The sequence below is a fragment of the Phaenicophaeus curvirostris genome, chromosome 3 (assembly GCF_032191515.1).
Source record: "Phaenicophaeus curvirostris isolate KB17595 chromosome 3, BPBGC_Pcur_1.0, whole genome shotgun sequence".
NCBI lineage: Eukaryota > Metazoa > Chordata > Aves > Cuculiformes > Cuculidae > Phaenicophaeus > Phaenicophaeus curvirostris.
Genome location: NC_091394.1, coordinates 39,358,680 through 39,374,055, shown reverse-complemented (window position 1 = coordinate 39,374,055; position 15,376 = coordinate 39,358,680). Strand labels below are relative to the sequence as shown.

The following is a 15,376-nucleotide window of genomic DNA, read 5'->3' as shown; positions in this document are numbered from 1 at the left end:
TATCTGTCTTACAGTATAAAATATTCTTAACCAACAATCTTATTTATCTACAGCACTTCCGTTGGATAAAGAAAGTTCCTGGTTAGGTTCTTTCATAAAACACAATGAAAGAGTTTCAAGTTGTTCTCCCTTAGTGGGAGGTGATTCCCAAATGCATAAATTAATGCATTCTCTTTAAACAAATATAAATTTAAAAAAATATAAGTAAAACGTTCTATTTTTATGGTTGGCTTTTTCGAAAGTATGACATCATATGCTATGACCCCTGTCAATTTGTTGATTCCCTTTCCAACTGAACTTTTGTTTTCACAAACAGTTACAGCTGGAAGGGACTTCTGGAGGTCATCACGTGCAACAAGCAGGGTCACCTACAGCCAGTTGTCTGAGACCATGTTTAGATAGCTTTTTAACACATCCACGGATGGAGACTCCCTGGACTGGCAACCTGTGCCAGTGCTCAAACATCCTCACAGTCAAATAAATGTTTACTAATGTTCAGAGGGAACCTCCAGTGTTTCAGTTTGTGGCCATTGCCTCTGGTCCTGTCACTGGGCACATCTTTGCCCCCTCTCTTCAGGTGTTTCTATACGTTGATAAGATTCCTCTTAGACTTCTCCAGGCTGAACAGCACCAGCTCTCTCAGGCTGTCTGTCCTGTGAGGAGAGATGCTTCAGTCACAGTCTCTTTGTAGCCCTTTGTTGGACTCCCTCTAGTATGTTCATCTTTCCCTTGCACTGGCAAGCCATTTTTGGGTTTTTTTTCCTGTAAAACTTGAGAAATCCTGTGTTCCATCACCTTTTGAGAAATCCCTGAAGGAACCATGTGTGCAATTCAGCAGCCTGCTTACTACTTTTTATTCAAATCACTTAGCGGTAAGCTAGAGAGGAAAAATCTTTCCCCAAACTCATGCTTTTTAAAGTTTAAATGTTCCTTAACATGTCTATGGAAATTATTTTCCAGAATTATATCCACATGCAAAACACAATCTTATAATTAATTCAATGAAAAGTGCAATTCTAACAACTGTACTAGATTGTGTAGTCATATAATATTTAGTCACAATAACCTAAGTAACTCTATTATCAAAAAAGCAGTAATGTCTGGAGTCCGTATAAATATTGCAGAGCCCATTTTTGTAAAGGGAGGGCATGCTGACCCAGGTTATCATCTTACTCACTTAAGGATAAATAAAACTGAAGAAAATCAGATAGGGATCTGAAATACTGTACTACTGTAAAAATTAGGAAGCATCCCCATTTCCAACACATTGTCATAAATGCCACAATGCTTCGAGGAAAACAGTTTGGCTTGTTTAATAAGAAATATGAATAAGCAGAATATATTTCTTCTTTGTTTGTACAGAACAGTAGGTTGCACCCCCCAAAAATAGATGCCAGAAACTGGGACAAGTTCTGGCTGGGAATACATAGGAGTACAGGTTCTATTTTTGAAAGCATTCAAAGCCATATGAAATCTTAAGGCCTTCAAAGCACAAACTCTAGAAGCTCTACACCACACTACACAATTTTTTGATAGAAACTTTTCTTTCTTTTAAAATTTTGCACTGTTTCTACATTTGCACGCTGTACTTCAAAAATGCCATGCTCCATCATTAAAGTTACAGGCAATGTCTTGCAGACTAGCCACTTGTTTATATTGAAAGTACAGACAGTTAAACTAAGCCTTGTAATTTAAAGCTTCACGGGACAGTAATTTTTATGGCCTGATAAGTAATGGAGACAAACTTAGGTAACCCAGAAAGACCCAGACAAACATATTTATTTAATAGCAAATGTTTACCAGTCAGGCTGCAGAAACAATGCTGTCTTTTCCCCCACTCCCCTGCAAAGTACTGTGCGTACACACACATGAACGCAGCCAGAGAGAACAAGGAACACAGTTAAAGAACATTAAACCAGTAGACAATTTATCTCTCCTGCTGAGGAGAACTTGGGGAAGTGAGCCAAAACATGTCAAAAGAAGAAAACACAAGAGGAGTAAATGTAAGAAAGTAGAGATATAGCACCGAATTAAGATAGTGCAGAAACTTTAAACAATACTCTACATACACCTACATTGATGCAACATAAATGATTTCTTGAAGTATCCCCTGGATCACTTAAATCAAAAAGGCCACAGAGCTCCTGCCAGAAAAGATCTCCAGAATTACCACCTACACAAAGCTACATAAAGCATAAACGAAAAAGTACTACACTGCCCAAACATTTAGCTAGAGGAAAAAGCAAGCATTAGGTTGATCAAGAACATAACAGCAGCACTTCTTCCAGTTAATGCTTACTGCTTTCAGACTAGCTGCAATTATTTCAAGTGTGATGCTTACCTTTAATAGTTTCCTCCACAACTTCTACTACACGATCTATCTGCTGAACCTAAAAAAAGTCAGAAGGTCAATGTCTAAGTAGTCAACAACTAGACAATACTATATATTATCTCTTCTTTCAAAAGTGTGTTCTTCTGTATTAAGGGAGAGTACAGAGTCTGGGACTATGTTTTTAGCCAGTTTTTTTCTGTGTATCTTGGTTCGTCTGCTAAAAGTAACTTTAAAACTCAACTCGTAACTTAAACCAGATTTTGTCCTCAAAACCATCAAGTTCATGTAAGTTTGGCAAAAATCTCCAAATGGCTAGAAAAGAGGGATCCTAGAAAAGATTTCATGCCTTAACTCCTGTTCTTGGTCTTTGAAAGGCAGTGGTCACCCAGGCACTCAGCACCAGGGCAGCTCTAACACTCCCCAAGTGCTTCCTCTCCCCAGTCTCAATACCAAAACAGCAGATGGTGGAGAACACAACAAGAAGCTGAGGATATCGTGAGGGCAGACTATAGGGGAGAAAATTAAGGAAGTATTGTAGGGGAAAGACACGGGAGCATGGGAAGAAATCAAAAACAATGCAGTCAAGTTTAAAAGAACAAGACTTACAGTCCTGGACTTACTGCAGGCAGTGTTCAGAAATGGAGAGCAGGGGGGAGAAATGCTTTACTCAAGACAAAAGTAGTATTTAACGACCATGACATAACTTTTCTAACAAAGACAACAAATTTGTGCTTTAGTGTTACACTTGCCACAATTCACTCATAATGTAATAAAGAGTTCAATTATTGGATGTATTATTCTTTATTTAAAGTTAATGGCCAATTAATATAGATATTTTTGTACATTAAGTAGAAGGAATCAGTATCAATAATGAAAAACTAAACACTCAGAAATTCTTAAATTCAAGATCTTCCTCCAATGTTCACCCAAACTGCGTATTCTGTGTAATGTCCTATATATATACTTACACATATTGCAGGAAAGCCAAATACAGAAAGCCCTGCTTTGCACTTTTACACTAGTTTATAATTTTTCCACAGTAGAAAAATTCGATTTCCAAGACTTTCCCCATTAAGCCTCTGTGCCTTTAAACCACCAAGTTTGCCATTTCCTGTAAAGAAATGTCTGCACAATCATCTCTATTTCACATCCATTTTCCAATCCATCTAATAACAGCTAAAAAAGAAAAAGCTCATCTGTAGCTGGTGTCTGATCTAGAGTTCCCAACTAAAGTCAGTGGGAGTATGTTCCTTTTCTTGTCTGGGAGTTGGATCAAGTCCATATTAAACTCCAATTTTATTTTTTTTAAAAAAAAAAAAAAACAAACAACTTTTGAAATACAGCCTTTTCAAAACAGAAATCTTTACAACTTCAGATTTCTGAATGTAGCATATTAGTATGAATTCTGGAAATTCAGTTATTTAAAGAATCACTAATACTGGCATTTTTATAACCTTACAAAAAGATACACCTTTAAATCCTTTCCTGGATTAGAAGCATTCATATTATATATATGTCAATATTTAGTGATCTACTTGCAAATAAAGCACACTTAAGCAGCTGTGTGGAACACATCCATCTTTACAAACTTGCATATATATCCTTTCTAGATAAAAATTTAAAAACTATGACCTAAGGTTCTTACATATAGACTTAATTTTTTTTAAATAAATAAAAAATGCAACTTGAAAACAGATGTGTACACATTTACGACATTAAATTCAGTCACAGAATAGAGTCTGTGCCAAATACATTGTCTAAAATATTACTGCTACATATCTCAACACTAAACTGTAAGTTTGGAATCATTTTAAAAGAAAAGAAATCTAGTTGGTTCATAACTTGAACCACCTCTGATTGCTTTCTGTGTTGTGCACCTGGGGAATTTTAGCATAGCTCTAAAACCCCTGCTAAATAAAAAACAAACAAACAAACAATCAGTATCTTTTATTTTCTTTTTATTGGATAAACTAAATTATTCGGAATATGTCTATCAAGAAGACAGTTCATGTAATAACTTAAATTAAATTTTTTATTTGAAATTATTGGGAATTGTTTGGCTAAAGCCATGAGTGCTCAAGAAGAAAATATGGAATGCTTCCAATTTTCATTTATGAAGACCTAAGTATCTTCATAAAACTGGGATGAATCTAGAGTAGGAAGAGGGAAGGGTTTAGAAGATTCATGTTTGGGAAAAAAAAAAGAAGAAAAAGAAAAAAAAATCACAGAGTCATGGTAATGACATTTTCTTGGGTATAGAGAGGCCTGGAGGATTCCTTTTCCCCACATCTCACTAACTTTATGGATAATTCTGTTTTGAAGTGGTGTCAAAGGCATCCATAAATCTTCTTGAGCAGAGATTCAATAGTGTCACCATCAGACACCTGGAAGCCCATAAGCACAGAGACTTATAAGTTCTTAGTGGTGTATGAAGGGAAAAGACACCATTCCTCAACTTTTCTTTGAAATGAGTCTCAGTAACCCAAACCTTCAGGACTGACAGTGGGTACCTTACTGCTGTACTAGTTTGTGCACCGTACTTGCCTCCACAGATCTTGTGAGATCTTGTTTATAATAGAAGCATGCACATGGTCCATTACAAACAGTTCTCCATTGGGACTTGGGTAGAACAAAAGCTAAAAGCAGCTAAACAGAACCACGCCAACTCCCCATCCCTCCCTCAAACCTACAGATCAAGGCTGATGCAGAAGTCTGGTCTGAGATAGGACAAGAGCACAAGCAGGGCCCGTGGGATGAAGGAGTAGCCAAAGCAGGAAACTGGCTGGTCAGAAAGCAAGGAAAAAGAACTGTTTCAAAGCACGAAGCTTGAGTTGAAACAAAGACTAGGAAGAATCTATGAGCCTTCTTGGTGAGGTCAGAGCTAGGCACAGTTATAGCTTAGTGATCATATGTATCCAACCGTTATACACACAAAGCAGACATGAGGCAATCCACGCTGGGGCTGAAGCTGCAGGTCATTCCTCACCATGCAAATATGACCCTGTCACATTTCAAACCATGTGCTTCCCAGGACACTCCTGTACTTCACTGGGAGACAGAAGCCCTGAGCTCTTCAACTAAGCACCATTAATTAGGAAGATGAGTACAGAAATGCACACATTGTCCATTTGTCATCAGAGAAGGTCCCTCAGTTCCCTTTGTAGCGTCATTATCACATTCAACAGATAACAGCTAGGTGTAAACAGCCTAAAGACACACTTGTAATGTGCTACATCTGCAGTCTCACACTGGGTGATCTGTGAGTGCAGACAGACATGCATGGTGAGGACCATCACACAAATGACTCAAGTTGTCTCAGAACCAGTATTAACATCCTGAAACTGTTCTGCAAGAGATGAACTCTTCAAAAAACATAACAGCTAAGCCAGTCCTTACAATTCTGAATACTATTAACAGTCAGATAAGTGAGATTGCGTATTTACCCTGAGATTTAGTACTCTGTAGAAGTCACTGAGCCTCAGACCTGAGAAAGCTATCTAGAAATGTGCAACCATGAACCTATCAAGGAACTTTCTGACATTCTCTTCAGGGAAGCACAAAGATCTCTGTAAAGACCCTGCATTGCCATCTGGGAAGACATAAGCTTATACAAAATTTACAGTGAAATAAATATACTCTCAGTTTAATGTATCCACTGAAATATGGACAGAAACATTTTGTGTGTAAAGGTATTTGGACCAACCTCTTTTGTGACATGACAGGACCAACACAAAGCAGGACGGACGGTCTTCAGATGTCCCTTACAACCAAAGCTGGGTAAAAAGTGCTACAGTTCAAAGAAGCAAACTGCTCTTTTTAGTGAAGATATCCAGTGTCTTAATGGTCTTTTCTAAGAGAGAAGCCTCTGTGTGCTTCTTTCTGTGGGTGAAGCCATGATAAGAAAACAGAGGATGCCTGTGAAAATAAGCAATTAATAAATGTCCAATATTTTCTGGAAGATGCAGATTGCCCTTTAACAGTCTGCCACATGGGCTTCTAAGGCACCACAGAACATCTGTCCGATTCAAGCTGCACCACTGAAGAAACTGAGGAATTATCTGGCCCCACTATGTATTGCAAGAAAGGTGCGAATGCATAATACTTCCTGGCAATCTATGTGGTAAAAGAAAAAGTATTCATTTTCTCTCCTTTTAATACAGCCCACAGATCATCTCAGATGGAGTCAGCTGCAGGGAGCATAATTACACCAGAGGCACACTGCCCTTTGCCAACTGCCACAGTGCTTGTGCTTTCTGGAGTTATGCCACTGTCTGTTAGATAATGGCCATTTTGTCCCACTAAAGAAGATTAAATCCTACAAAGCAAGCATTTCAATTCCTTTAGAAAATATCACCACATATTAAGACTTGAACTGTCTCTGTCTCAGAAGAGAGTGCCTACTAGGTGATTAAGAAAAAAAAAGATGTTAAGAAAAAAAATCACTGTAGAAGTTAGCAAGCATCTTGGCATTCAAATCAGCAGTTGCCCTCCAATTATGTTTTGATTCTCAGTACAGTGATACATCAAAACATGAGCGTGCAATACATCACACTCTTTGCTGTCTCCAAATTGTGAGATTGCAAAATAATTCCTGCACCTGACACACCACTTCCTCAAAGTGGTTGCAAGGGGTCCCCATCACCTGGCTCACCACTGTTGTTTCTGCCGGGAGACTGCAGTTAACCTGGTAGAATCAGCAGCAAACAAAAATAAACCAGAGAAAGCATGCCATCTCTGACCCCTGCCACCAGTCACCATCTTTTGGTCAACAAGTTTGTGGTTTCACACTCCAAGTTGTCTCAGCTCTCACAGCTGCTGACACACTTTCCACTGCTAGTTAAAAACGGCAGCTAGGTCCTCGTCATAACCAGCCTTCTCAGGAATCTTCCCCCAAAGCAAATATAGTTGCTCCCCACAATCTTCTTCCTTTCAGCCATAGAAGGAAATGTATTTCCACCACAGAAGGTCTGAAGCTTAAAGCTCCTCTAATGTTGACAGAACATTGACAACTCTCTCAAGAAATTACTTCCTGAGCCTTCCCCCACTGCCCTTCCAAGAGAAATCTCTCAGAAGTAACATAAGCAATGTGTAAGGGCATCAAGTGTCAGAAAGTGACTACCAAAAAAAGATCTTGAAGTCAGAGAAGCAGGAATAAAGACCAGAAATACTGAAGACTAGAAACATTTACTAAAAAAAAAACCCACAAAACAAAAAACTTAGCCAATGGTTGGGAGAAACTGAGGCCAGGGTACCCACAGTATAGGACAAGGCAGCAGCTTGCTCATACTGCATGAAGCTACTGCTGAAGCAAAAACTGTCAGCACACAGCTGCTTACGAAGACCCTGGGAGTGAGCATACATACATATACATAAGTACTTCAAGCAAAACAATGTTTTTTTCTCATCTGTGGAAAGCCCTACCTATCTTTGATTTTCATTCATATAGATAAAAATAAATCAGTTACTACACAGATAAAATAATTATAGGTGATTACAACCCACTGTTCATAATACTAACGATTTTAACTCCAGTCCACCAACTCTCAGTTTTATCTCACCTTGTTTGAGAAGCTGTCGGATGTTGGATGCTAAAAGGCTACTCAGCCTATCCTCTCTCTAAAGCCAGTAAAAGGGAAATACACAGCTTCAGATCTTCTAAAAATCTAAACTACCTTAAAGATATTTATCTTCATGGATCATAAAGGGAGCTGAGCAAAACAGACTCTCAAATTACAGTACTTAGGCTGTGTAAAGCCAGGCCTTAAAACATAACTTCAAAAGGCATGTGACTAGACATTTCAGCTTCAGAGGGATAACATCTGCGTTTAAAGCATTTGCTGACAACATTGACCATAGTAATGGACAATATTCTGGTTTAAGAATGTATTTTGACAGCAGGCTTTACATAAACTGTAAGGGGAAGGAGAGTACCCCAGAAAAGCATGTAAACAACTGATTTTCATTGCTAAAAATGACAGCTCAAGTATAATTCTTATCTAAATTCATTCCTACACCTTTTGATTCACAGGGCAGTAGGTAGCTGCTATAGAAATTAATAGTTTCTATTTGCAACTCCAATTTTGAGTTTAAATGCAGGTGCTTAACAGCAATTCTTTCCTGACTTGGACAAGAGGGAATGGCCTCAAGCTCCGCCAGGGTAGATTTGGGCTGGACATTAGGAAAAAATTCTTCACAGAAAGGGTCATTGGGCACTGGCAGAGGCTGCCCAGGGAGGTGGTTGAGTCACCGTCCCTGGAGGTGTTTAAGGCGCAGGTGGACGAGGTGCTAACGGGGCGTGGTTTAGTGTTTGATAAGAATGGTTGGACTCGATGATCCGGTGGGTCCCTTCCAACCTGGTTATTCTATGATTCTATGATTCTATGATATCTGAATATCAGCACGACAATTCAAAAGCCAAAGTTAACCAGCTGCGTGGTACTGACTGAGCTTGAATTTTGCATGAAAACATTCTTGTCTGTAAGTTACAGAAGAATGGCATATCAGTTCCCAGGCTTTTGGAACACTTTCCAAGAAGTTCTGTTAAGTGAAATAATTAAAAATCCATCAAATTTGCCTTTCCAGAAGTACACATTGGATATTTGCATTTCTGCAAAGCTCCAGTTTAAGGGCAGTTAACAGAGAGGCTTGCAATATTTAATGCAGTCTGACCTTACAAACACTGCAAGGTATGGACATATCATTATCTATGTTTTGCAAACATTATAGAAACTTGTATGAACAGAAATATCATACAACATACCATTCTCATTTAGAATATGACAGTGGTAGGAATGTACAGGCATCTGGCATCTTGGGAAGGTTACACTGATTTTCTTTCACAATGCAACTGTGAAAGCTCTGGTCACAAGGCTTTTACAAGTCGAGAACAGAGGCACTCAATTGAAAAATGTATACTAATTATAGATGTACAGGTTGAGAAGTCAAGGGTCTATTTTTTTGAATGTATTTAGCATTTCTTACACCAGACCACCTACTTTTACAGCAGTGCTTCTAGTGATACATGCTGCTACCAGCAGCGTTCAGCACTTTAACTATAACTAATCACACTACACAGTATCAAACTGGATGTTAAAATAAATTAACTAAAGCTTGTCTTATAGAGTAGAACAACCACAGAAAAGGTTATTCAGAAGTCAGGGGAATGCAGGGAGCCCCTGCAGGGGGGTTTGCAAAGCAGGGGCTTCAGGCTCAACTCTGGTCAGAGAGCCTGCAGTAACCACCATGCACAGGACCCACACCTTCTGTCTCAGAATGCGGCAGCACAGAAGATTACAGCTTTGGTGACACTGGATATATTTTGTGCAGAGTGGGCTGAAATTCTTCCCTTGGGAAACGGATGTATGGCAGAAGATAGCAGACCTTTGATGCTAGATTTTACATTGGGAAGATGGGGAAGAGAAGGAAAGAGAACTGCAGTTGACATTCTCAGTGAAAAGATTCACTCATCTGCAGAGCTACAGCATGCCTTTAACAGGATACATATCTGCATTAGGCCTCATGCTTTCAATATATCCAGGATTTCAAAGTACAGATAAAGAGGGCTTCTGAAGCATCTTAAGGTCCACAAACCCTTAGCAAACTCATCAGGAGTTCCAACACGTCGCATCATTTGGACGCCAAATAACTTAAAACTCTAGACAAGTTTCAAAGAAAAAATCATCTCATCTCATTACAATAGCTCAACTTATCACTGGGAACTAGGGGTTTGTGTGCCCTTGTATGCAACTCAGGAAGTGAGGAAGCACTACAGCTACCAACAGCCATTCACAAGCCCCAGAACATAACCAGACTGCTAAATCTGCCACTACACCTTGTCCCTCCTTTCCCTTCCCTTTTATCCCCTCAAAATAATCAGCATAGACAAAGCCACATACCCTCCTTTTTAGCAACTGACAATGAAAAGGGAGGGACAATTCTAACTACGAGAGCTGATATTTCTCTTAGCAATACCATATGTGCATGTGAGTTTGAAGTGTGTACATTACTCCAAGCATAGAGGAGGAAGATTACATCCACCTGGGTGTAAATGGCTGTGAACCTGTTTAATGCATCACTATGCATTTGACTTACTTTTCACACTTGGCAGGTTTATTATTACCTAGAACTTCCTCCTTCCAGAAAACACCTCTTTTACCTTGCCATGCTGTGCTGTGGTTTGCTTACATGCAGCCCGTGGCAATGCCCCAACCCACATTATTATTAAAAAACAGCAATGACTTTAAAGAAACACAAAAGCATGGTAACATCACAAATGATAAACAGGGACATGAAGTTGCTCTTGCTTCCATTCTGCTAAAATCACGTAATAAAGAAAGAACAGTGGAAGTTCAGTCCTGTATTTCTCAACAGCAAATCAAAACAAGCCCTGAGTTACTGGAAATTCTCTGGTAGTTACATTGCAACTTCCTCCACCGTTATAACAAGATGAGCCGAAGAGCCATCTGACACACTCTGCCTTCAGAAAGCAGCCCCAAGGGAGTTATAATTGCTGGTAAATAACCACAGTCTCAGACAACACTGTTCTTTAAAAGAAAAGGAAAAAAAAAGAAAGGAAGAAAATAGCAGAACTTACATAAGCAGCAATAAATCAACTGTATTTCTCAGCCAAGTTGAAGATGAGACTGACCTGGTGGTAAAGCAAGTTTTCCAAAAAATGTACTCTTAATGCCTAAAATCTTAAAGCAGAATCAATATCCTACTGCCAACAGATCATTTTCTATTTCTCAATTCTGTCAAAACTGCCTTTCAAAAATATTTTGCAATCGTAAAGTAACTCCTTTAATTAAAGGTAAAACTTTAATACAGTCACACCCTCACACTCTTTGTCAAGAAAATCTTCTTAAATATATAAACTGAAAATATGGACAATATCTGCTCTTAGCTTTGCTTTGGTTAAAAGTTAGGCCTAACGTTTAAGGCCCTTCTGAGATGACAGTATCCTTATTGAGAAGATCACGTCAGTATTTTCTGCTCCAGTAAAAAAGTACTTGGGAACACTGCATTAATAGAATCAAAGAATCATAGAATTGTCTGGGTTGGAAGGGACCTTAAACATCATCCAGTTCCAACTGCCCTGCCATGGGCAGGGACACGTCCCACTAGATCAGGTGGCCCAAGGCCCCATCCAACCTGGCCTTGAAGACCTCCAGGGATGGGGCAGCCACAACTTCCCTGGGCAACCTGTGCCAGTGCCTCATCACTCTCATCATGAAGAAATTCCTCCTTATGTCTAGGCTAAATCCACCCCTTTCCAGTTTATACCCATTCCCCCTCATCCTATCACTGCAAGCCTAATACAACTTCAAACAAATATTTTTCACTAAGCACTGATTCTAGATACTTAAATGAAGACGAATACAAGAGGCTAAATTTCAGAAATCACATTATCTAAAAAGAAAAGTTATGCGCTTGGGCCTTTGGGTTTGTTTAAAAAAATAGGAAAGAAAACATTTTTTTTTAAAAATAGTCCAACTTCAGGTCCCCACATTTTCCAAAATTAAATCCATCAAAACAAACATCGAATTACAGTCTGGGTCAAAGGACAGCAAGACATCAATTTTTCACTTCCGTCTTCATACGCGTAGATATTGTTATATTCACTACAACAACCAGCTACAGATCACATAACTATGTTGCCTCTGCGCCAAGAGGAATCCATTTACTATTTCTTTTTCTGACTTTTCCTACCCTGCTGCACAAAGTAAGTTGCACATCATTAGTTGGTGTCTTAGAGATGACAGACCACAATTCTCTTGATTATATTTGTGTAACATAAGAATACAGAGTGGAATGGAAAGTTTGTTTCTTCATTTAAACTGTAACTATCAATGCTGTGTCATCTTTACAGAATAGTGTCACATTTTAGAGATGCCGAATATCATTTTTAGGCACTGAGATAATTTATAAGCATTAACGTATCTAAGAATGGAAGCTGGGAAAAAAAGGGTACAATAAAACATTCTGAGTGACAGCAGTAATTAATTAAAAATTCAATTAACAAAGCCCATCTTTATAAAGAATTTCAATAAATCAGTTAATCATAGAATCATAGAATCATAGAATTGTTCAGTTGGAAAAGACCTTTGAGATCATCGAGTCCAACTGTTCTTGTCCACAACTAAAACTGTATCTCCGAGCACATCGTCTGCCTTTCTCTTAAATCCCTCCCGGGATGGGGACTCCATCACATCCCTGGGCAGCCGTTCCAGAGCCTGAGAATCCTTTCTGTGAAGAATTTTCTTCTAGTATCCCAATATTAAAAACAGTGGCAAGCACTCCTGTGAGTAGAAAGGTAGGAGGTGATACATTCAAGAATGTTTCCAAAACTTCTCCCTGATGTTGAGCCACAGATTAATTCCATGCTTGGAAGGTCTCTGTCTACAGTCACCTATTTTCTCCAAATGAAAGGTTTTCAGGTCTGCTGTTTGGCCAGTCGATTCACTGCACTACAGCACTGAAACTGCAATATCACAAGTACGTATGACTAGTCCTTCAAGAGTTTGCTGGTTTGTACAGAATAAATAAGGCAAATTGTCCTGAGTACTTAATTGACAGCTTGTTCTGAGTGATGTTTAAATTGCTACAATACACACACAATTAAAACCATTGCTTGCCAGATACTGGTTAAATGTGTGTTAAGTTGGAAATGAAGCAACCTAAGTCAAATTAAATTAAAATGAGGCCATCTTCTTCCAAATTCCAAACAAACTATTATTTTACTCCTAAATTACTTTGCATAACTACATCTTGTAAAATCTTCTAATGAAAGTGAAAGCTTTGGAACATTATTGTTGTTGTTGTTCCTATAAAATCTTAATTTTAACCTGTGTTCATGACACTGAAGCAGAAACACAATGACCTCTACATTTTTAACGCAGAAAAAATGCCACACAGTTATCTGCTATGACTTAACATAATTCAGGACAGTTTCACTGTAATTCATTCCACGTACTGAATTCAGTGGTAGTGCTTCACCTCAAAAATGGTTTTTACAAATTCATCAAGTTTTAATGTAAAGGCTTGAACAATGAAGAATCTTTTTTAGTTTGTGCTTTGACTCCTAGATTTTCATGACTATTTTACAAAGCTTATTCAATAGTAGTATTTCATCCCAAAGGATACTGAAGGCACTTTACTAACTGAATGAAGTCAAAAGCACTCTGATTACATTTTCAAGGTAAAGGTTGGTAACTGTTTAACAACTCAGTCACTGGTGGATTTAACTCTTCAGAGCGCCTCAAATTTAAACAAAATAATCACTACCATTTGCCATTCTGTTTAATAGGGTGAAGTGAAAAATCAACGACCTCAGCTGTACCCATGCTATTCATATGCTCTATTCTTTTACACTTCTTTCACTGATCTTAACAAAGGGTGCGTGATTTTGTCGTAAAGCAAATAACTTGTGATATTTTAAAGAATATGATAATGGGTATCTTCATTATCCTAGATGAAGTCTGGATATTTTAAGGCTACAAAGGGCACAGGAAGTCAATTCCACCAACAGTATCACTTTCCTCCTCCCCTCATGCCACAACCAAACCAAATCACACCGGATGAAAGAAAGGTTAAGTGCTGTATAATGTAAGAATATTACAGTGGTAGGAGCAGTACCAAGCTTTTCTGCTGCTTTTTCCAAGAGAAAGGAAACAAAGTCTATATATTGACATTGACCTGTTGAAAACATTAATGAAACACTTTGTTTTCTAGTTGATAAAAATACATACCCCTATAACACTCAAGCCTTTCAAGTAGTCCTGACGAGGTTGGGCTTGTGGCACACAGCCTGCTAGAACCACTTTCTTCTTCCCTTCTTGGGCTTGCCTAAATAAGGTCAGATAGATCATGTGTTAATATTATCAAAATTGATCCTTTTCAGCTTCAAAGAAGCTACATGGCACATGTGACACTGGAAAGCAGCCACAATGAAAACATTCCCAAATCAAAAGCAACCTGCACATTTAAACTTCGGAAACAAAACAGACATACCAAAAGAACCTCATATCAAGCTATCAGGCTACAGCACACATGGCTCACTTTGGGCAGTATCTAAAGAGACCATGCCCACTGTGTCTCTTAGACAAAAGTATGACCTTGAAAGCCCTAATCAAGGTCAGTTAACCTTTAATTGACACAATAATAGCAGACAATCTGGTCAAGAAAGATGGGACTGAGATACTAAGCGCAATTCAAGAAAAGTTACATAAAATGCAAGGGACAGCCTACACAGATAGGAACTGCTGGCTCAGAACATATGCAGTTATGAAATTGTCAGAAATTACCAGTTATATCAGTCTTCCATTGTTTACTTTAAAATGTTTATTTAATTTTAAATGTCTGTTTACTTAAAAATGTTTTAGTAAATGTTTACTCAATATCATACTGAGCATTCTCAAGCTTTAACTGCTTGTCTTGGGCAGAGAGTCATTTGCCTGGATATTAATTTATGTAACTTATGTAGCTTTGATGCTACCATAGCACCACCTAGGAAACCAAAATACTAAGATTAAATGGTTACCACTGTTCATTTTGTTAGTAATATTTTTACTCACTTTGAATTCAACACTGAATATCAACCCATCACAGATTCTTGAAACTGCATGAAGCCCTAAGCAAAACTATCGGCTGCATTCAAAACAGGGAGATGCAAAACTTGCTTATGTTCATTAAACTTTGAAGATCCTCCGTTAACACATTAACTACTACTACTGAATTATAATGTGCAAAACAGTAAAGAAGAGAAGCACTGAAGAGTTTCAGCAGATTTGCTAGGTCTGACATATTACGAGTTGCTCTGAGAACCATCTTTCACAGTTGCATGCTGTATCACAACCTTCTGGCAGACTTCTGTCAAACTGTAACCTTGTAAATCCATATTTTCTCCAGCAATATATGGATTCATGAAATGTTTACTGTTATGTTGGAACAGACTAAAACGTGACATAACATTTTTCAGAAAAATCATCTTATCCAAAATACATATTTGCTTAGACAATATTATACTCTTCAGCTTGTTTAAGCTGC

General features: G+C 38.3%; 1 protein-coding gene across 3 annotated transcripts in view; it reads right to left on the bottom strand.

The window, feature by feature from the left end:
• Positions 1-15,376, bottom strand: part of CDKAL1 (CDK5 regulatory subunit associated protein 1 like 1) — a 409,759-nt gene that overhangs the window by 276,410 nt on the left and 117,973 nt on the right. For all 3 annotated transcript variants that reach the window (XM_069853739.1, XM_069853740.1, XM_069853741.1), the window contains 2 exons: positions 14,080-14,176; positions 2,342-2,390 (listed from right to left, as the gene is read on the bottom strand). In XM_069853739.1, the coding sequence (XP_069709840.1) occupies positions 2,342-2,390; positions 14,080-14,176 (146 nt within the window). The remainder of the gene's footprint in view (positions 1-2,341; positions 2,391-14,079; positions 14,177-15,376) is intronic.